This window comes from Sus scrofa, chromosome 6, assembly GCF_054392235.1.
Source record: "Sus scrofa isolate SSC_HxYL_T2T_F1_AM1 chromosome 6, Sscrofa_HxYL_maternal_Yorkshire_Landrace_v2.0, whole genome shotgun sequence".
Classification (NCBI taxonomy): Eukaryota; Metazoa; Chordata; class Mammalia; order Artiodactyla; family Suidae; genus Sus; species Sus scrofa.
Window position 1 is genome coordinate 48,117,969 of NC_139388.1, and position 22,424 is coordinate 48,140,392.

Consider the following 22,424-nt stretch of genomic DNA (forward strand, 5'->3'; position numbering starts at 1 on the left):
CCTGGCCTCACCCATTGGGTTGAGGCTCTGGCGTTGCTGTGAGCTGTGGTGTCATTTGCACACGTAGCTTGGATCTGATGTGACTGTGGCTGTGGGTGTGGTGTAGGCTGGCAGCTGCAGCTCTGATTCGACCCCTAGCTTGGGAACCTCCATATGCTGCAGGTGCAGCCCTAAAAAGACCAAAAAAACCCCATTAACAGGTAAATAACACACATGGCCCATGTTATTCTGAGAGGTGGTTCTCCTGGGCAGTGTGTGGCTCGTGAGAATTCTGTGTGATGCTTCCCTGCCCCCTCCCCTCTTCCCGGACGGTGCAAGGCACCTGAGGGAAAAAGGCTGGCTGTGTAGGAGGGAGTGAAGGGGTCGATCAGTGATATTTCAGGAACACTGGATTTGCAGGGCTGAGGATGAGCATGGACCTCAGAGAGAGTTTGGTTCCCTCTTCTCTCTGTCATGCTGGAGAAGTGACCAGTTTCCCTGTGGCACTTCTGTTGTGGGTGGAGCATTCACCAATCAGACCACTCACTCCAGCTAGAGCAGAAAACAGACTGCTTAGGAGTTCTCGTCCTGGCTCAGCAGAAATGAACCTGACTAGTATCCATGAAGATGTAGGTTCAATCCCTGGTCTTGCTCAGTGGGTTAAGGATCCAGCATTGCCGTGAGCTGTGGTGTAGGTCACAGTCGTGGCTTGGATCTGGCATTTCTGTGACTGTGGCATAGGACAGCGGCTACAGCTCCAATTTGACCCCCAGCCTGGGAACCTCCATATGCCATGGGCGAGGCCCTAAAAAGACCAAAAAGAAAGAAACAAAAAACAGACTGCTCAGATTTGCAGGTACACATCACTTTCGATATATTTAAATGGCCAGAACATCTTCTCCTTTGATGAGAGGATGAGGTAGAACCATTGCTTTAAACTGTTGATAGATTTTCAGATATCTGAACTGAGTGTAGGTTTCTGACTTTTAGGTGGAGACAACTTCCTGTGCTTCCAATCAAACACCTAGTTATACCTGTTTATATCGGGTCTTGCCTAAATAGAGTACAGATTAGCAGGCGCATGGCCGTGATCCAATAGAAATATGTTTGTAGAGACATATTGTTAAGGAAGCAAGATAGGAGAAAAGTCCAGTGTGAACCCATTTAACTGTAAAACTGCACAGTGTTGTGTGAAAGAGCTAGATCTGGAAATAGAAACACCCGCAAGGCCTTGCATTGCATTAAATGTGCACTGTGGGTGGGACCTTTCAGGTTTTATTTCCTGCATTTGTGTCCTATTTGAATTTGTTAAGGTGGGCAAGCAATTTACCCTTTATACACACTGTTAAAAGATAAACTGAGGCATAAGAGTTCGAGTGAAAATCAACTGGAACCAGGCAGCACCCAATCTAGCAGAGAGAAAGGAGTTCCAAGGAGCTGAAGAAAATGACTTTTATAGGCAGAAAGGGGCAGAGACAAGAAAGTTATACTAAAGCAAAAAAAGGGGGTTGTTTATTGCACAGTTACTTTCCTGTAGCGGTGACAGGGGTCTGTCAGGCAGATGACCTAACTAGTGCTGATCAGACGATTCCTGATTGATAGTTTAAGATTCCATTTCTGGGAAAGCTGAAACTGTAATGGTCTCAGTTTGGTGATGTGGAGCTTAGCACAAGCGACTCCATTTTGAGCTTGTGTCTTATTTTTTAACACGTACCCACAAAGAAAAGCAAAGTCTCAGGGTCAGGTGCCTAGTCCAACCCAGGCAAAGTGAAGAGGAAGGAGGCAGGAGAGAAGCAAAGGAAGGTAGCTCTATTCACTGAGTGTCTAGAGGGAAGAGGAAGGCTGCCACTCTGTGGAGAGCCTCTGTTAGCTTTAGCTGGTGAATGGAGCCTTTGTGAGAGCTGAGCCAAGAGTAAAGAAGCAACATCAGCACCCTATTATGTTAAGGGTGTCCCCCACCCCCCATATGATTGGGTACTCTGACCCTTTCACTTCACCACCTCAAGGATCAGGGCAACAGCCTGAGTACGCCTCACAGACAAGGCTTGGTGTGTGGGTGGTGAGCCAAGCAATGGATGAGAAAGACCACAGAAGTCAAAGCATTTTCCTGTTTTCCACTGTCAACCAAAACAACAAGGCTGCAAATAAGAGTGTATATGGGAGGAGTTCCCGTCAAGGCGCAGCAAAAATGAATCCGACGAGGAACCATGAGGTTGTGGGTTCGATCCCTGGCCTCAGTGGGTTAAAGATCTGGTGTTGCTGTGAGGTATAGTGTAGGTCACAGACGCTGTTCAGATCTGACATTGCTGTGGCTGTGGCATAGGCCGGCAGCTGTAGCTCCAATTACACTCCTAGCCTGGGAACCTCCACATGCTGCGGGTGCAGCCTTAAAAAGACAAAAAGACAAAAAGGCAAAAAAAAAAAAAAAGTGTATATGGGGACTTGAATTGCAATTCTGGAGACATGGATTTGAGTAAAACAGAGCGTTATAGGGAAGAGAAAGGGGCTTACAAAGGCAAACACCATGAGGCCGTATTTTGACACAAGAAAGGAAATATGTGTCCTTAAGGAATGGTTGTAATGAATTGTTTTAGGGTAAGGGTGTGATAAATAGGCTATCATGAGTTATATTAGGATAAATGCAATAAGTATCTTGAATTTCTGGCAAATATCTGGATACCTTCATTAGACAAGTAAGCAGTTAAAAGCTCAGATTTCATCCCCCACAAAATCAAGTCCCCTTATGGAGTTTATGATCAATCTCTCTGTCCGAAACTTTATTCCCTTTCTTATCTCCTCTGACCTCAATCCTGTGCTCACTAAACGCTAATCAATCACAGCTGGATGATTAAAATTGCTGTTGTTGATAATACCATTAATGTCCTAAAATTGCTATTATATATATAATCAACATACAAACTCATGTGGTTTCTTGGGGGCAAGATGAACTAATAGACCCCTGAACCATGGACCACCAGGCAAAAGAATTGTAAGCTATACCTACTCCCAAAACTATGATTAAGAAATGTTAGAAATGGAGTTCCCGTCGTGGCGCAGTGGTTAACGAATCCGACTAGGAACCATGAGGTTGCGGGTTCGGTCCCTGCCCTTGCTCAGTGGGTTATCGATCCGGCGTTGCCGTGAGCTGTGGTGTAGGTTGCAGACGCGGCTCGGATCCCGTGTTGCTGTGGCTCTGGCATAGGCCGGTGGCTACAGCTCCGATTTGACCCCTAGCCTGGGAACCTCCATATGCCGCAGGAGCGGCCCAAGAAATAGCAACAACAACAACAACAAAAAAAAGACACTCAGACAAAAAAAAAAAAAAAAAAAAGAAAAAAAAAGAAATGTTAGAAATGGGGAGTTCCCAACCTGGCTCAGCAGAAATGAATCCAACTAGCATCAATGAGGATGCAGGTTCAATCCCTGGCCTTGCTCAGTGGGTTAAGGATCTGGCATTGCCGTGAGAGGTGGTGTAGGTCACAGATGTGGCTTGGATCCCGAGTTGCTGTGTCTGCGGCATAGGCAAGCAGCTGTAGCTCTGATTCAACACTTAGTCTGGGAACTTCCATATGCCCAGAGTGCAGCCCTAAAAAGACAGGAGTTCCCGTCGTGGCTCAGCAGTTAACAAACCTGACCAGTATCCATGAGGATGCTGGTTTGATCCCTGGCCTTGCTCAGTGGGTTAAGGATCTGGCATTGCCATGAGCTGTGGTGTAGGTTGCAGATGTGGCTCGGATCCCACGTTGTTGTGGCTGTGGTGTAGGCTGGCGGCTACAGCTCTGATTTGACCTCTAGCCTGGGAACCTCCATATATCTCAGGAAAAAAGAAAAAAAGAAAAAAAAAAAAAGCTACACACAGAGTTCCCTTGTGGTGCAGTGGATTAAGGCTCTGGCAGTTGTCACTGCAGCAGCTCTGGCTGCTTCTGTGGCCTGGGAACTTTCAAATGCTGCAGGTGCAGCAAAAAAAAAGCTATGCACAATTTTAGGTTTTTTTTTTGTCTTTTGTCTTTTAAGGGCCACACCCATGACATATGGAGGTTCCCAGGCTAGGGGTCTAATTGGTGCTACAGCTGCTGGCCACAGCCACAGCCACACCAATGCAGGATCCAAGCTATGTCTTCGACCTACACCACAGCTCACAGCAACGCTAGATCCTTAACCCACTGAGCGAGGCCAGGGATCAAAACCACAATTTCATGGTTTCTAGTCAGATTCATTTCTGCTGCGCCAGGATGGGAACTCCTTGTTTGTTTGTTTTTTATGGATGCACCCACAGCATGTGGAAGTTCCTGGGCCAGGGATTGAATCTGAGCCTTTGCAGTTGTATTCTTAACCTAGTATACCACATTGAGAATTCCAACCCTCCTTCTCCCACTTTTGGCTACAATGTGCAGGGGCTTCATGTGGGATTTCAATTCCCAAACCAGGGACCGAACCTAGGTCACAGGGGTGAAAGTGCAGAGTCCTAACCATTATACCACCAGGGAACTCCTACTTGGGTTTTTGTAATCGTACTGCTGCTTTAGTCTCTAGGAAGCTTTGCTTTAGTATTCTTATCTGCAGTGCTCAAAAACAGTGTTATAAATTTTCTTTTTGCCAGTTTAATAGGTGAAAAGAATTTGAATACTATTTTGCATGTCTTTGATGAAATTTTTTTCTTTTTTGTCTTTTTACGGCTGCACTGTTGGCATATGGAAGATGCCAGCCTAGGGGTCTAATAGGAGCTGCAGCATGGCCTACACCACAGCTCACAGTGGGTCCTTAATCCACTGAGCAAGACCAGGGATGGAAACCGAGTCCTCATGGATACTAGTCAGGTTTGTTACTGCTGAGCCAGGATAGGTACTCCTTGATTAAATTTCAATATTGAGCATATCATCCATTGTCTGAGTGCTTTTTCCCATCCTTTGCCTATATATTTTATCTAGGTGACATCTGTTTTCTTTTTTCTTTCTTCCCTTTTTTTTTTGGCCACACCCGCAGCATGTGGAAGTTCTGGGCCTGGGATCAAACCAAGCCACAGCAGTGACAACACGGGATCCTTAACCTGCTGAGCCACCAGGAACTCCGACATTTGTCATCTTGTTAATATGTAAGAGCTCTTTACATAGAAGGACCTCTGTTTTCTAACCTGTAACAAGCCTTGGCTGGGAGTCCAAACCTCAGGCTACAGGACGACCCTTAGGCGTCTTAAGCCGGAAGCCGGATAGAGGAGTACACACGTCCCTGAAAGGCTCCCAGTCTCTAGCACGCCCAGAGGTGTGAACACTCCGCTTAAACTGAAGCCTGAGCTGGAGCCACCAGCCCAGGGACTCCCAAGGCCCCGCCCACTCGGCGCCCACTGGCGGCCGCAGTGCGCAGGAACGGAAGCTGAGGCGCCCCTCCCCCACCTGCTTCCGGCCGCGGCTCATTTCTCCCGCCTCCGCCTCCGCCGCGGCTCGTGGTCCTCCCGCCATGGCACTGTCGCGGGGGCTGCCCCGGGAGCTGGCCGAGGCCGTGGCCGGCGGCCGGGTCCTGGTGGTGGGCGCGGGAGGCATCGGCTGCGAGCTCCTTAAAAACCTTGTGCTCACCGGCTTCTCACACATCGACCTGGTGAGGGCCAGGCGTGCGCGCGGGCTGAATGGCGGGCCGTGGAGACGGGGCCGGGGGTTCGTGGCCCGGGGGTCGGGACCGGAGTTGGGGCGCGGGGCTGGGCCAAGAGGCCCCGGGGTCGTGGCTGCCTGCGTAGAGGAAGCTCTTCGACGGGGACGGGGCCGGCCTCGCCGCATCCCGGGCCGGCTCCGCACGCCGAGGAGGCCGAGGGGGCTGAGGGCCCGGGTCTTCCGGGCGTCCCGCGGCGGGCCGCCCCCCGCTTCCCGGGAAGCGCCAATTTGTGGCGGCTATAGGGTGTGGAAGCGGACTGGTGTCCCCGCTTCAGAACAGTTCCCCAGCTTTAACCCGAGGCAGAAGGTGATTGTCTTGTGTCCCTTATGGATGTTGAGAATGTTCAATTCGGAAGTCCCCCATAACTCAGAAATAATGATCCAGAGCAGAGTATGGCGGTAATAGCAACCTGGACCTACTGAGCGCTTGTCTGGAGCCCCCGTGCTGCCCTGAGTGGTTTACTCGCCTTAACGCATTTACTCTTCACTACTCTCATAGGCTTGTAAACGCTGCTTTCATTCCAGTTTATTTTCAACAGATAAGAGGAAAAAGGAGATGCAGTGGAGTTTAGTAACTTACCTTGGATCGCTAAGCAAGTTGTAGAACTCCTTTGGCACTCGCGCTCCTCTGTTCTGGGGGCACATAATCTGCGTTACAATCATTGTTGTCACCTTAGATCGTATGCTCGCTTATTTCGTTAAAGATGGATGTTTAGGATTTTAACTTTTGCAATGACAGGAAGTTACTGTAGTTAGAATCAAGTTATTTCTATTACTGTGAACTTTGTAATTGGAGTTGTAACCTGGAGTTTGGATGTGAGTTTACAGTGTCTTAAGGCGTAGTGAAGACATGGAATTTAAAAAAAAAAAAAAAAAAAAGTGGCTGACTGAACTAATAAATGAGTGACTAGGGGAAAAGACTATGCATTTTTGTTTGGTTCTTATAGAGTTAGTCTTTCCATTCAGTTCTGTATCACATATCCCAAATATGATTGTTGCATTGCTAATAACTCCTGGTACTTCTTTAAAAGGACCATTTTGTAATAGACAAGACAGTGAATTTGGGCACCTGAAAAATGAATGCTGATCCTTTTTTATTTGGTTTAATTTCAATATAAACTTAGGAAGTACAAATAAAAAATGTTAGGTGAGTATATGTTTTGGTGATTTCACAAATATTTCATTTCTCATATTTTATTGAGATGGAATGAAAGTGGTATTAGTTATTATTATATCTTATATTTCCATATAAATATATATATATATATTTTTTTTTTTTTTTTTTGGTTGGAGGTGGGGCAGGCAATGCCCTTGGCATGTGGGAGTTCCTGGGCTAGGGATCGTACCTTCAACACAACAGTGACCTGAGCCACTGTAGTGACAACCTGTTGCTCCACAAGAGAACTCTCTGCTTATATTGACTTTTAAGCAGCAATTAGTTAAGACTTAAAACCTGACACTTTTTCTTCTTCCTTGCTTTTTCTTTTTTGGTCATCCTTTGGCATATGGAGTTCGTGGGCCAGGGATCAGATCCAGGCTGCAGTCGCAACCTATGTTGCACCACCCATCCTCTTGTGCCACAGTGGGAACTCCAAAGTGTAACACTTTTAACCTTGTGTAGAATTTTACTTCTATAGCCCTCAGGTAATAATTGTAAATGAAATTATGTCATAGGTAAAGACTTTTGAATTAAAGCAGCAAAAATTCAGTAATCTGTTTGCCAGGTGTCATGTGAGAAAAAAAACAGGGCACAGTTAAATCTATTATGTTTTATTTGAGAGAGTAACTAGATTGATGAAGAAATGATGGCAGTATAACACATTTTCAACTAATTTTATGGCATATAAGGGCATAGAAGGAATTTCCAGAGTTCTGGTCATGGCTCAGTGGTTAAGAAACCCAACTAGGAACGATGAGGTTGCAGGTTCGATCCCTGGCCTCACTTAGTGGGTTAAGGATCTGGTGTTGCCATGAGCTGTGGTGTAGGTTGCATATATGGCTCAGATCCCACGTTGCTGTGGCCATGGTGTAGGCCAGCAGCTACAGCTCCTATTCGACCCCTAGCCTGAGAATCTCCGTATGCCATGGGTGTAGCCCAAAAAAAAAAAAAAGGAATTTCTTAATTTTTTTGTCAGGATGATTAAAGAGCAAAATGTATCCTAAAATATTTTTGATTCCACAGAAAAGAGACTCATAGAATTTGGGAACAGACTTGTGGTTGCCAAGGGGAAGGGGGTGGGATGGACTGGGAGTCTGGGGTTAATGGGTGCAAACTATTTCATTTGGAGTAGAGAAACAAATGAGATCCTGCTGTATAGATGTAGGGGACTATATCTAGTCACTTGTGATGGAACATGATGGAGGATAATGTGAGAAAAAGAGTGTGTGTGTATGACTGGGTCACTTTGCTGTACAGTAGAAATTGACAAAACACTAAATCAACTATAATGGAAAAAATGAAAATCACAAAATAAATAACATTTTTGAAAAAGTTATCTCTGAAATTAAATCCTGGGTTTTTCTTAAAAAACATACATTAAATTATTTACTTATTTATACATGCATCATACTGTGCCTGTGGCATATGGAAGTTGCCAGATCGGGGATTGAGCCTGAGCCACAGCAGCAACTCAAAAGCCACTGCAGTGGCAACACCAGAGTCTTAACCTCCTGTGCCACAAGAGAACGCCTGCATGAAATTATTTTTATCAACTTAGCAACTTTGGTATTACTGGTTGAAAAGCATTTTCTCCACTAATGTAGAAAATATCAGAAGTTCTGGGTTATGGATGCTGAGGTAGTGATACTTATTGTTCAGACATAGAGGAAATTTGTGATTTATTTGGAGTTTATGCATTTGTAGATTGATCTGGATACTATTGATGTCAGCAACCTCAACAGACAGTTTTTGTTTCAAAAGAAACATGTTGGAAGATCAAAGGCTCAGGTAACTTTGTATTTCTCCTATCGTTTTCTGTTTAGCCGTTTATATTTCTGCCCTTTGGTGGCTCTTCTATTTATGGACTCTGGTATGAGGGAGATCATGGGGAAGCCATCTCCTTGTACCTGAGGGATTGTGACAAGTAAGATCTGTCCAGTAAAGGACTGAAGACTGTCCTCATTTTTCGGTCTGCAGGGGAAATAAAAGTACTCTACCCAAACCTGTAAATGGTGTCCCTCTCTTACTTAAATTTCTGATTATTTACTTGGCACGAGCTTTGTGTTCCTATATTCCCTGGAGGTTGGTTGGCTGCTCCTGTACTTGGGAGCTTGAGAAGCTACACCCTGTGCTGTTGTTCTCTTTAAAAGACAGTCTCCCCGACTTATCTTTAGTTCCTTGAATGTCCATCTTGATTCAGGTTTTTAAACATTTTTTCCCTTTTCTTCTCTTCTAGGCTTTTGGGCAAACTTCCACTCTTCTTTACACATTTCAAATTTTCTCTAGGAGTGCTTTCCTAAACCTCTTAGACTGAGTCAGATCTTTCTCTCATAACTACCTCTACTTTTATTTTTTGTCTTTTTAGGGCCACACCAGCGGCATATGGGGGCTCCCAGGCTAGGGGTCCAATTGGAGCTACAGCTCCCAGCCTACACCACAGCCACAGAAACAACAGATCCGAGCCACATCTGTGACCTACACCACAGCTCACTGGCAATGCCAGATCTTTAGCCCACTGATCGGGGCTAGGGATCGAACCTGTGTCCTCATGGATACTAGTCAGATTGGTTTCCATTGAGCCATGACAGGAACTCCAACAACTTCTACTTTTTCTGTGTATCATTTATCATAGTTTGTAATTAAATTTATCTAGGTGATTATTTGATTAATGTCACTTTTGCTCACCAAGTGCCTTATGCAGATTCTCTTATATGGAAGATGCTTAGTAGATATTCTTTGGGTAAATGACTACTTGGTTACTGCATTTGATACTTTTGCTGAAGCTTGCCATTCATGAACAGGTGTGTATGAGAGGGGCAGCTCTCTGGTTATTTTCTAAGTATGTGTAATAGCTTAATCTTAATAAAATTTTCTGTTAACATTTTTATATTTCTTTAGGTTTTAATAAGGTAGTGTTATGTAAGTAGGTGAAACAACTGTTGTGCACCATAAATATATTTCACATACAGAGAGAAATGTTGTAGTAACTTAGTAAATTAGTAATTTAGTGTTGTTTGTTTTTCCAGGTTGCCAAAGAAAGTGTACTGCAGTTTTACCCGAAAGCTAATATCATAGCCTACCATGACAGCATCATGAAGTATGCTCTGATTATTATGTTGCAAAATTATGTTTGCTGTGAATTTTTAATTAAACCTTTGGAAGATATTTTTATTAGCTAAATGTATGAACTCAAAAGTCATTCTGCTTTTTAAGATTTTTTTTTTTGGGGGGGGGGATAATTTGTGTGATAGGTTGTGCCCACATAAGTGGCATTCATTTAAGTTTATACATATTTTTATATATTTATATGATTTGAATGATTTAGGTAAGAGGTGAGTTACTTTAATACTTTCAATAAATAAGTTACTTGGAAACCTAAAAGGAACTTATAGTCTTATTTTAAATAAAAAGATATTCTAAACTATGAGAAATTATATGTGGTGATTTGGGCTTTTTAAATATATCGCTCTCGTTCTGTTGGATTTTAGCTGTGCCCTTTTTCAGTTTAAAAGATTCTCTCCCGAAATAATTTACTGGGATTGTCACTTCTGTAATATAACAGTGAGAATTGTGATGGGGCAGTAGTTTGGATGGTACTTAAATATGCTCTGATCTCAGTAAAGATAGAGTGGATATATAGCTTTGGAGGTGTTGGGTCAAAGGAACTCTGGGTCTAAAATATCCTTTATCTGTCGTTGTTCTCCAGCTGACAAGTAAATGGTGTTAAAAATAATATGTTCTTGTTTGAGGCCTGGAATTAGAAAAAGTCTTATGCTTTTTCAGGGAGTTTGTGCCTATATCTTCCTTTTTATTCTCTGCTAGTTTGCTCTATAAGATTGCCTATAGCCCTACAACCTGCTTAGCCTGTGTTGCTTTCCCAGTGCTGCTAAAAGCAGGGACCCTAGGGGCCTGACCCCTGCCTGATCCTGACCATGTGAGGTGAAGCCAGAGGCCAGGCTGATCCTGGGAATGTATTCTTTGCATGTTCCCAGGCACTTGCTGCCCCAAGAAGGCCTGGTGGGACTAGTAGAAGTCATGCCAGTTTGAGATTCTACTCTTGTGCCTGAGGTAACTGGCCAAAAAGGATATGTAATCACTCATAGGAATTAGGGGGAAATAATTTCTTTTAAATTTTTTATGGTGTTTGGAAAAAGGCAAACCTTTCTATATGGTTGAGACCCCTAATATCTGTTATTTTTGCACTCTTATTACTTTAATATGCTTTTTAGGACCCTGTATTGTATTATGAAGCTCATGTGTAAGGCCAGTTATTTTGGTGACCATTTTTTCTTTTTCTTTTCTTTTTTTTTTTCTTTTTCTTTTCTTTTTTTTTACTTTGTAGCCCTGACTATAATGTGGAATTTTTTCGACAATTTATATTGGTTATGAATGCTTTAGATAACAGAGGTGAGATTATTTTAATATTTTTAAGTATTTTCCCCTTCCTCCATAACAAGGTTATTTACACATTTAGTATTAACAAAAATATTTCCTTATGAGTTAGACCCTCAAAGACCTAAAGGGAAGTAAGATCAGATTTAAAGCTAACCGGTTGATTATAATTTTAACTAGAACTAATGTGAATGTAGGGGAAGTTAAAATCGTTGAAGAGCATGACTGCATAGGGCTGCATGCATGTGTATGTTTCATATTATCCCAGCACTTAAACACAGTGTGACATCCTTCATTTATGTGGAGATCTAAGAAATATCAGTGCCCATTTTTTTTTACCCAAGACTAATTAAATTAGACTCTGGATGGGATGTAAAGATCATATTTTTTCACAGTTCCCCAAATGATCTAAAGGGTAATTAGGGCCAAAAACTACTATTTTGACAATAAGGCAACAGGATGCCAAAGTTAGCGTTGGAGTCATGGCTCTTGAATTATTTTCAGTATATCTGGTGCTGTAAGGTATCAGATGGGATCCTATGGCATGCACACATTGTAGATTATTTAAATTTTACACAGTAGTGGTGATGTTTCATATAATCAATATTGTATAGCCAGTTATTTTTATAAAATCTGTATGTCTGGAATGTGGAGTAAAAATACTTAATAACACTCTTTTTCTATAATTATTTCCACATGTAAAATACATCTGTCAAATAATATATGAGTTTCTAACAATTTTTGGGCCAGAAATAATCAAGTGAGAAAACAGACAAATTAGCATGAGAGTCAGGATAACACTTAACTAGACTCATCTTTTTTCCCCTAACCTTAAACTGCCTTAATATTTCCAAGTTGATATTCCACATTCTCCATTCACGTATGTATATTAGCTGATAATGATAGCAGAATAAGAGCAAGTTCAGGACTTGGAGAACATTGAAACATTGTTTTAGCCAAGGTTAATAGAAGTAGGCACAGCAGTAGAAGAGGCAGATCACACTTTGGAATTTAAAAATAATATGTATGCAGTGCTTTTCCTGGAGTAAATTTGTGATCTGAATTTCTTAAGTTTAAAATTTTGCTGGTAAATAACTTTTTTTGGTAAATATCTTAGATATACGTAACATCTGTATTACTTTGGTCATAGCTATAAGGAAATCGTATATGAAGTAAACATGAAAAAAATTTAGTTTGGGTGAATTTCATCCTACTTAAAGGTAACTGTAACTTTTTTCTTTGTTTTTTTCCTGTAAACTGTTAATTAGTATCTTTCTTCCAGCTGCCCGCAACCATGTTAATAGAATGTGTCTAGCAGCTGATGTCCCTCTTATTGAGAGTGGAACTGCTGGTTATCTTGGGCAAGTAACCACTATCAAAAAGGTAAAGAACTTTTTTTTTCTTTATTTGGGACCTTAAGGAGGGAAAAAGTAAACTTTGGATATATGTGATATGGTAGGATGCTATAAAGGTACCCCAAAAGAGTACAGGCAGAGGTGTTTGAGCTCTTTGCTACTTTGTGTCATGTAGCTTGTGATTAAAATCCTTAGGTTGGCAATCATAATAAGCTTGCCTTTTAAAATTCTTAGTAGACATGTCATGCTGTAGTTGATATATGGTAAACCAGTCTGGTAAAAAGTTACTTTAAAAAAGTATGGATATAGGAGTTCCCGTCTTGGCGCAGTAGTTAATGAATCCGACTAGAAACCATGAGGTTGCGGGTTCGATCCCTGGCCTTGCTCAGTGGGTTACGGATCCCGAGTTACTCTGAGCTGTGGTGTAGGCCAGAGGCTACAGGTCCGATTCGACCCCCTAGCCTGGGAACCTCCATATGCCGCGGGAGCCGCCCTAGAAAAGGCAAAAAGACAAAAAAAAAAAAAAAAAAAAGTATGGATATATAGATGTGAAGAGTACTATGAAAACAATTTTCGATGAGGTTGTGAAATGGTTCAAATATTTAGATAGAACTAGAGAGTGAGTATACCTGTGTGTTCATAACCCTGTTTGTACAGTCTCAGCATTTGGGTTTTTTTTGTTTGTTTGTTTTTTGTCTTTTTGCTATTTCTTGGGCTGCTCCCCTGGCATATGGAGGTACCCAGGCTAGGGGTCGAATCGGAGCTGTAGCTGCCAGCCTACGCCAGAGCCACAGCAACTCAGGACCCAAGCCACGTCTGCAACCTACACCACAGCTCACAGCAGCGCTGGATCCTTAACCCACTGAGCAAGGGCAGGGACCGAACCTGCAAGCTCATGGTTCCTAGTCGGATTCGTTAACCACTGTGCCATGATGGGAACTCCAGTCTCAGCATTGTTATTCATTCACTGCTCAGATCTTTTTTCTTGTAAGAAATTAAACATAGATACATTTGAAGAATCATTTTGCAGATTTTGAAACTAAACAGAATTAAATCCTACTTTAAATTTGTGGGGTTTTTTGTTTTTGTTTTTTTTGGTCTGCTTTTTGGTGGTTTACCCATGTTAAAAATTCTGGCTCTGCTTCAGTTGTTTCTACTGTTTAATATTACTCTTTGGAAGCTTATATCATTCAACAAAGTCATGTAAATATCAGTGTAAGAGGGATGACTGCTTGCCATATGGCTGCCCCAAGAGAGCATATTGGAAGGACACCAGAAATGGCATCATGGAGAAAACCCTGGATCTGCTGCAGTGTATATTAAAACAAGATTGCAGGTTTGGGGTCTTTAAGCATTGTTAGAAAGACGTTGCTCATTAGCATGATTCTGAGACACTAGTATGTATTAAGACTGAGATTGAGGATGTTTCCTGGTGGCTCCAGTGGTTTAAGGGCCTGGCATTGTCACTGGTGTGGCTTGTGTTCAGTTTGGCGTTACCATGAGCTGTGGTGTTGGTCGCAGACTCGGCTTGGATCCTGAGTTGCTGTGGCTCTGGTTTCGGCCGGTGGCTACAGTTCCGATTGGACCCCTAGCCTGGGAACTTCCATATGCCATGGGAAGCGGCCCTAGAAAAGTCAAAAAGACAAAAAAAAAAAAAAAGAAAAAAAGAAAAGAAAATCGTCTCAGGTGCTGTAAGGTTCTTTCTGGGATTCCTTAAAGTGTAGCTTTAGAAATAACCCTTTATGAGAACTATATCCAGTCACTTGTGATGGAACATGATGAAGGATAACGTGAGAAAAGGATAACTGGGTCATTTTGCTGTACGGTAGAAATTGACAGAACACTGTAAATCAACTAAAATGGAAGAAAGTAAAACCCAGTTTAAAAAAAGAAAGAGAAAAAGAAAAAACCCTTTAGCAACAAAACGAAGAGTATTTGGTTAACAATACGCAGGATTTTTCCATGTATCTGGATAGCTCTAGAAATTTTTTTTAAATGGAGGTATAGTTGATTTACAATGTTGTGTTAGTTTCAAGTGTACAGCACAGTGATTCAGTTTATACTATAAATCTATCTTTTTTTTTTTTTTTTTTTTTTTTTTTTTGTCTTTTGTCTTTTTTGTTGTTGTTGTTGTTGCTGCTATTTCTTGGGCCGCTCCCGCGGCATATGGAGGTTCCCAGGCAAGGGGTTGAATCGGAGCTGTAGCCACTGGCCTACGCCAGAGCCACAGCAACACAGGATCCGAGCCACGTCTGCAACCTACACCACAGCTCACGGCAACGCCGGATCGTCAACCCACTGAGCGAGGGCAAGGACCGAACCTGCAACCTCATGGTTCCTAGTCGGATTCGTTAACCACTGCGCCACGACGGGAACTCCTATCTATTTTATTTTATATATAGTAGTGTGTATATGTTAATCCTAACCTTCCAGTTTATTCTACTCCTGCTCCTAAATTAATGCTGTTTTTGTTGTTCTTGTTGTTAGTTTTTTGTGGATGTTGTTGTTTTTTCTGTTTTTTTTCTAGGGCTGCACTTAGAGCATATGGAAGTTCCCAGGTTAGGGGTCGAATCAGAGCTTCAGCTGCTGACCTAAGCCACAGCCACAGCAACACCAGATCTGAGTCGTGTCTGTGACCTGCACCACAGGTTACAGCAATGCTGGATCCTTAACCCACTGAGTGAGGCCAGGGATCGAACCTGTGGACTCACAGATACTAATCAGGTTTGTTACTGCTGAGCCACAACAGGAACTCCCTCCAAATTAATACTTTTTAAGTTCACTTAATCTTTAGGAACTTAGAAGGATAAAGCTATACAAAATATTTAAATAATTGGGTTTCACAACTTTGAGAGGTAATTGGTTGGAAAACTTATTTGTCTTTCTAATCTGTTGGTGTGATCAAGGTAAACTTGTGCTTAATATTCAGGTACAGTAATTTTTTTTTTAGGGCTACACCTACAGCATATGGAAGTTCCTAGGCTAGGGGTCAAATAGGAGCTACAGCTACAGCCTATGCCACAGTCACAGCAATGCCAAATCTGAATGGTTATCTGCAACGTATACCACAGTTCACAACAACACCGGATCCTTAACCCACTGAGCAGGGCCAAGGATTGAACCTTCGTCCTCATGGATACTAGTAGGGTTTATTACTGCCAAGCCACAATGGGAACTCCTCAGGTGTAGTAATTTTTATTTGGCTTATTGTAATGGTGTTCACAGGGCCAGTAGTCAGAGTAGTCCTGGCTGAACCTTAGCTGTGACTATGACAATTATAGTTCCTTATCTACAGAGTAAGGATTTTGGAGTCACTATATTTTTAAATTTTCTTGACAGTTGGTATGTAGATGAATGAATAAAATGTTTATGATTATATTACCTTACAATATTAGGTACCATCATGGGATAAATGTTTTTCTCATATCCTGACTTTGCAGGGTGTGACTGAGTGTTACGAATGTCATCCCAAACCAACCCAGAGAACTTTTCCCGGCTGTACAATTCGTAACACACCTTCAGAACCTATTCATTGCATCGTTTGGGCGAAATATTTGTTCAAGTAAGAGTATATATATATTTATGGGCATACTTTTAAGACTGATGATGGACAGTGGGATCATTTTTATTTTAATACCTTGGGGAAATTGTAATTGTGATGAAGCTTAGTCTGATTAGACAGGCATGTAACTAATGAATACAAATCTGTATTTGGAAATATAAAAGCACACTTAGGAATTCCTGTTGTGGCTCAGCGGAAACGAATCTGAGTAGTATCCATGAGGATGTGGGTTCGACCTCTGGCCTCACTCAGTGGGTCAGGGGTCCCTCCTTTCCATGAGCTGTGGTATAGGTCACAGATGCGGCTCAAATCCCAAGTTGCTGTGGCGTAGGCTGGCAGCTGTAGCTCTCTGATTTGACCCTTAGCCTGGCAACTTCCATGTGCTGAGGGTGCGGCCCTAAAAAGCAAAATAAAGCAAAGCATGCTTAGAAGTAATTCATTGGAGTTTTTCTTGTGGCACAGCCAGTTAAGAACCCAGTAAGAGAAGCAACTCATTGTTTAAAAAAAATGGAAGTTAAAAGTACTTTTGAGTTTCTGGTAGCTTAATGGTTTAGGACTTGGCATCATTACTGCTGTTTCAGTCCCTGGCCCAGGAACTTCGATGTCACAGGTGTGACCAAAAAAAACTCCACAAAACTTTGTAATGATACTGAAAATACCACGTGTGGAACTTGTAGGATACATTGAATGTGGTAGTTGGAAGAAAAGTGAGAGGCTTACACACATGAAGAAAGGTGAACATTAATAGAGAGCAAAGGTTTCAACTTATGTTAGAAAAAGAACAACGTCGTAAGCAAAAAAATTAGAAAGAAGGTGTAATAGAGTTATGAGCAAAAAATAAAAATTGGCAGGTTGAGAGGAAAGATAGATAACTAAGTGGGGAGTGTAATCTCAGCATAGATTACAATGATAATAAGGAAAAGAATGGATGATAATAAGAGAAGATTATGCCAGGATATTTAAAAATTTAATGATTGGATAAACTCATTTAAAATACTTCAAAATTTCCTGACTTTAAAGGAAATAAAAACCTGAAATCGTACTGTCCCTTGGGGAAACTTAATCAGTGGTTTAAATTCTTCTGAATAATGTGCCAAATCTACGTGAGTTTACAGGTGATTTCCAGTAAATTTGCTAGGAATTTATCATTCTAATGTTACATGAATTCAGTGTTTTTTTTCTTTTCTTTTCTTTGCTTTTTTTTGCTTTTTAGGGCCACACCTACAGCATATGGAGGTTCCCAGGCTAGGGGTCGAATCAGAGCTGTAGCTGCTGGCCTACACCACAGCCGTAGCAACGCAGGATCCAAGTTGCGTCTTCGACCTACGCCACAGTTCATGGCAACAATCCACGGAGCAAGGCCAGGGATTGAACCTGCGTCCTCATGGATGCTAGTCGGATTCGTTAACTGCTGAGCCATGACAGGAACTCCAAAATTCACATAATTTCTTTTAAAAGGAATATATCATGTTATGGGGTTATCATGTCTTTGACAGCAAATTCAGTTAAGGCCATTCATTATGAGATAAAAGGAAAATTGTGAGACATTCTTACTCATAAATGTTGATGAAAAAATCCTATACAAAACATTAGCATATGAATCTAAAATGGTATAAAACAAAAAGTATATCATGACCAAGGTGCATTTATTCCAGGAATGCAAGTATGGTTTAACAATAAAAAAATTTATAGGAGTTCCCGTCATGGTGCAGCGGAAATGAATCCCACTAAGGTTGCAGGTTCCATTCCTGGCCTTGCTCAGTGGGTTTAGAATCCGGCATTGCTTTGAGCTGTGGTATACGTTGCAGATGCAGCTCAGATCCCTTGTTGCTGTGGCTGTGGCTTAGGCCAGCAGCTGTAGCTCGGATTCGACCCCTAGCCTGGAAACCTCCATATGTTGTGGGTGTGGCCCTAAAAAGCAAAAAATAAAATTTATAAATTTTATTTACTTCATTAGAAAATTAAAGGGAAACTAAATAATCTTCATAGATGTAGAAAAAGCATTTGGTAAAATTTAGTGAACACCCTTTCATGACAAAAATTCTCAGTAAATTAGGAAGAGACCTTTATCAACCTGATACCTTCTAGAAATCTATAGCAGACCTTGGCTTTCTTTATTTTTTGACTAAGGTATGATATACTCACTTAGAAAAGTACATATAGAATGGTATAATGACAGAATTTCACAAGAGATAAACTTACAAGCTTTATTTCCTGGCAGGCATTTTTTTCCTGTTTAATAGACTTGACTTTTTAGAACAATTGAAGATTTACAGAACAATTAGAAGGTAGCGCAGGGATCCCAGTGCTCAGTTTCTTCTGTTGTAACCATATTATGTTACCATGATACACACACAACAATTAAGGAACCAATGTTGATACATTATTTACATATTTACCCAGTGTCTTTTTTTTTGTTGTTGTTATTTCTTGGGCCGCTCCCACGGCATATGGAGGTTCCCAGGCTAGGGGTCTAATCGGAGCTGTAGCCACCGGCCTACACCAGGGCCACAGCAACGCGGGATCCGAGCCATGTCTGCAGCCTACACCACAGCTCACGACAACGCCTGATCCTTAACCCACTGAGCAAGGGCAGGGACGGAACCTGCAACCTTATGGTTCCTAGTCGGATTCATTAACCACTGTGCTACGACGGGAACTCCCCCAGTGTCTTTTATAATTAGTTATCATGTCTCTTTTAGGCCCTCTTTTAAGAGGGCCGTGACAGTTTCTCAGTCTTATTTTTTTCTTGTTTTTCTCTCTCCTTTTTTGGCCACACCTGCAGCATATGGAACTTTGCCATGCCAGGGATCAAACCAGCACTGCCACAGAGCCAAGCTGGATCATTAACCCACTGTGCTGCAATGGGAACTTGACTCGTTTTTGATGAGTACTGACCAGGCATTTTATAGGATGTCCCGCTAATGGAATCTGATGTTTTTCTCATGATAATACAGTGGTGTTACGGGTTATTGAGAGGAAGACCACAGAGGTAGTGTGCCATTTTCATCATATCATATGATGGGTACATGTTATCAACATGATTTATGACTATTAATGTAGGCCTTGGTCACTCAAGGTGTTTGGTTTCTCCAGCTGTGATTATTCCCTCTTCCTCTCTGTATATTGTCCTGTCTCTTCTCACCCATTTGCTGTTATCAGTGTGGACTCGTTGATACTGAATTTTTTCCTTTTTTGACCATGCACACAGCATGTGAATCAAACCCATGTCACAGCAGTGACCTGAGCTGCTGCAGTGACAACAGCGGGTCCTCAGCCCACTTTGCCACAAGGGAACTCCCTGTATATATTTTATAGCTTGGGTTATAATCTAATGCTACTTTATTTTTTCCAGCTTGGGCCATTGGGAGCTCTCCAGTTGCCTTTGCGCTCTTTAATATGTTACCGTTGATGTGTAATTTTGGGGGGAAGCAGTTGTTTATTTTCTGGTACTTCAGGATACTCCAGGCTCATCTTGTATATTTCCTGCTCTAGCACTACAATTAGACATCTCTCCAAGCAGCCCTGGTTCTGTTTATTGAAGAGTGATATTAGGAACCAAGATATGAATGCTTAGGCATGTTACTGTGGTGCCCTCATAGCTGACGGAGCAAAAAGTATATTTATACTAATTTGTGTATATTCAGTATAATATGATTCAGTGCAATTCTAATTAAAACTGGGAATCTTATTGGAACTTTTTCAGCTGATTCTAAAATTTATATGGAAGAATAAAGACTAAGTGGAACCAAAACATTCCTGGAAAAAAGTTGAGGTGACTTGCTCTAACAGATGTCAAGATTTAATATCAGCTGCAAGTAATTCAGTGAATTACCAGTGCAGAGATAAACAGACCATGGCTGAGGTTACATAATAGATGCCTGATGAAAGAATGGACTAAATAAAAGAGAAGGCGGTTCATTATCAATGTGAAAAAAATTATATTCTCTAGTTCAAACAATGTGTAAATAAACAATAGAAATTAAGTCCAAGTGGATTAATTAGATGTGAAAGGCAAAACTTCAAATTGTTCTCAATTAGAAAATCTTTATCCTCGAGGTTAAGGAATAGTTTCTCAAGATACAAAAAAATGCTAACCGTGGAGTCTTCTTGTGGCACAGTGGGTTAAGGACCTTCTTCGGTTTGATGTCTGGCCTGGGAACTTCCACATGCCTGTGGGTTTGGCCAAAAAAAAGTGCTAATCATAAAAGAAAGGATTTATACATTCAAATTCGCCAAATATTTTGTCATTAAGAGACATTACAAATAATGTACAGATAATAAACTATTATATGGCACAAAATATCTGCAACATAAGCAACTAAAATTATGATCTTGAATGTATTTCTGTAATCAGTAAGAAAAAGACAACCTGACAAAATAATACATTTTTTCCCTTAAAGGGAAACCTAATTAGGCAATAAACAAATGAATATAATGTTTAACTTAATGATTAACCTGAAAGATTAAGAATAAAACCACAGTAACATACTTTTTTTTTCTTTTTAAGGCTGAACCTGTGGCATATGGAAGTTCCCAGGTTATGGGTTGAATCAGAGCTGCAGCTGCTGCCCTACACCACAGCTCATGGCAACACCAGATCTTTAACCCACTCAGTGAGGCTAGGGATCGAACCCACATTCTCATGGATACTAGTTGAGTTTGTTACTGCTGAGCCACAGTGGGAGCTCCACATACAATTTTATACTCGCTAGTTTGGCAAAACATTAAATCTAGAGAGTAAATAAATCAATAGGAACTCTTATAGGCCTATAGTGTATTGGGGTATATAATCAGTATGAGAAATAAATTGCCATTTTCTTGAAAGGTGTATCAGGATCTTTGAGATTTTAAATGTACAAAGGATTTCTTCAAGATAGTTTTATTATAAGTCATGTATTTTGAAAGTTATTAAACAGTTTTTAGGATAACTTGATTAACAAAAGGGAATTTCAGCTTAATACTTTTCTATGATTTTGTGAGACTCTACGTACTACTATGAAAAAAGTGTCTTTTTTTTTCCACTGCTGAGTTTCCTGCACCCAGTGTGGTGCCCGACACATAATAGGTATGTCAATATTTGTTTAACAGCTAGCTGCAGGTATACTTCACAAGCACTGTACTGGCAGCAAAATGTTATCCACATTGGAATGTAAAACTGCTCACCTCTTTCTTTTGGGGGGGTGGCTTTTGAGGGCTTCGCACCCACAGCATATGGAGGTTCTTGGCGGGCTAGGGGTCTCCTCGGAGCTTGTAGTTGCTGGCCTACACCACAGCCACAGCAGCTTGGGGTGCAAGCCTCATCTTCGACCTACACCAAAGCTCACGGCAACACCAAATCCTTAACCCACTGAGCAAGGCCAGGGATTGAACCTGCAACCTCAACCTCATGGTTCCTAGTCGGATTCGTTAACCACTGCGCCACAACGGGAACTCTTCACTTGCCTCTTAATCAAAGATTTTAAATAGGAATTTGCAGAGCCTAGCTGACAGAAATGAATTTATGCCTACTAAAAGTTAACCTGGCCTGTGATGTGGTTGAAATGAGGATATGAACTTTTTTTTTTTTTTGTCTTTTTAGGGCTGCAGCCATGGCATATGGAGGTTCCCAGGCTGGGGGTCAAATCAGAGCTGTTGTTGCCGGCCACAGCCACAGCAGTGCGGGATCCAAGCTGCGTCTGTGACCTACACCACAGCTCACGGCAACGCCAGGTCCTTAACCTACTGAGCGAGGCCAGGGATTGAACCTGCATCCTCATGGATACTAGTCAGGTTCCTTTCTGCTGAGCCATGATAGGAAGTCCCAACAAGCTGTTTTAAACAGATTGCTTTAATACTTTTAGGGTTATAGAGTGTAATTTATGAATTGTTTATTTTACATCCTTATTCCAGATTTGAGATGTTCTGAATTAGTTGTTTTCGAGGAAAATAGGAAAAGTTAACATTTGTTTAGAATATTTTGTTGTATATAAATATTTATTACTCTTAAATTATAGCCAGTTGTTTGGGGAAGAAGATGCTGATCAAGAAGTATCTCCTGACAGAGCTGACCCTGAAGCTTCCTGTGAGTACAGTATTTGGGATATATTTTCTTATTTGTATGTACTGTCTTTATCTTGCTAGTTTAATAAGATAGTTTGAGAGGGAAAATAATTGTTAAATGCTAAATAATATATTATGTGCTTAAGATGTATTATATCATGTTTAAGACAATGTTTTATTTTTATTTATTTATTGTAAAATTTTATTTATTTTGAAGTTCCTGTCGTGGGCTCAGTAGTAACGAATCCAGTTAGTATACATGAGGACGAAGGTTCGATCCCTGGCCTTGAGCA

General features: G+C 41.3%; 1 protein-coding gene across 3 annotated transcripts in view; it reads left to right on the plus strand.

The window, feature by feature from the left end:
* The first annotated feature begins 5,391 nt into the window (after positions 1–5,391).
* Positions 5,392–22,424, plus strand: part of UBA2 (ubiquitin like modifier activating enzyme 2) — a 37,981-nt gene continuing 20,948 nt past the window's right edge. Inside the window, exons 1-7 of one of the 3 annotated variants that reach the window (XM_084960427.1) lie at positions 5,392–5,571; positions 8,485–8,568; positions 9,807–9,877; positions 11,123–11,187; positions 12,455–14,072; positions 14,727–16,089; positions 22,086–22,153. Coding sequence is in view for 1 of the 3 variants with exons in the window: in XM_084960426.1 (XP_084816552.1) it covers positions 5,434–5,571; positions 8,485–8,568; positions 9,807–9,877; positions 11,123–11,187; positions 12,455–12,555; positions 15,968–16,089; positions 22,086–22,153 (649 nt within the window). In the remaining 2 variants the exon portion in view is untranslated. Of the gene's footprint in view, positions 5,572–8,484; positions 8,569–9,806; positions 9,878–11,122; positions 11,188–12,454; positions 14,073–14,726; positions 16,090–22,085; positions 22,154–22,424 lie in introns of those variants that run through there. The other 2 variants (XM_084960426.1, XM_084960428.1) reach the window with 2 other exon arrangements.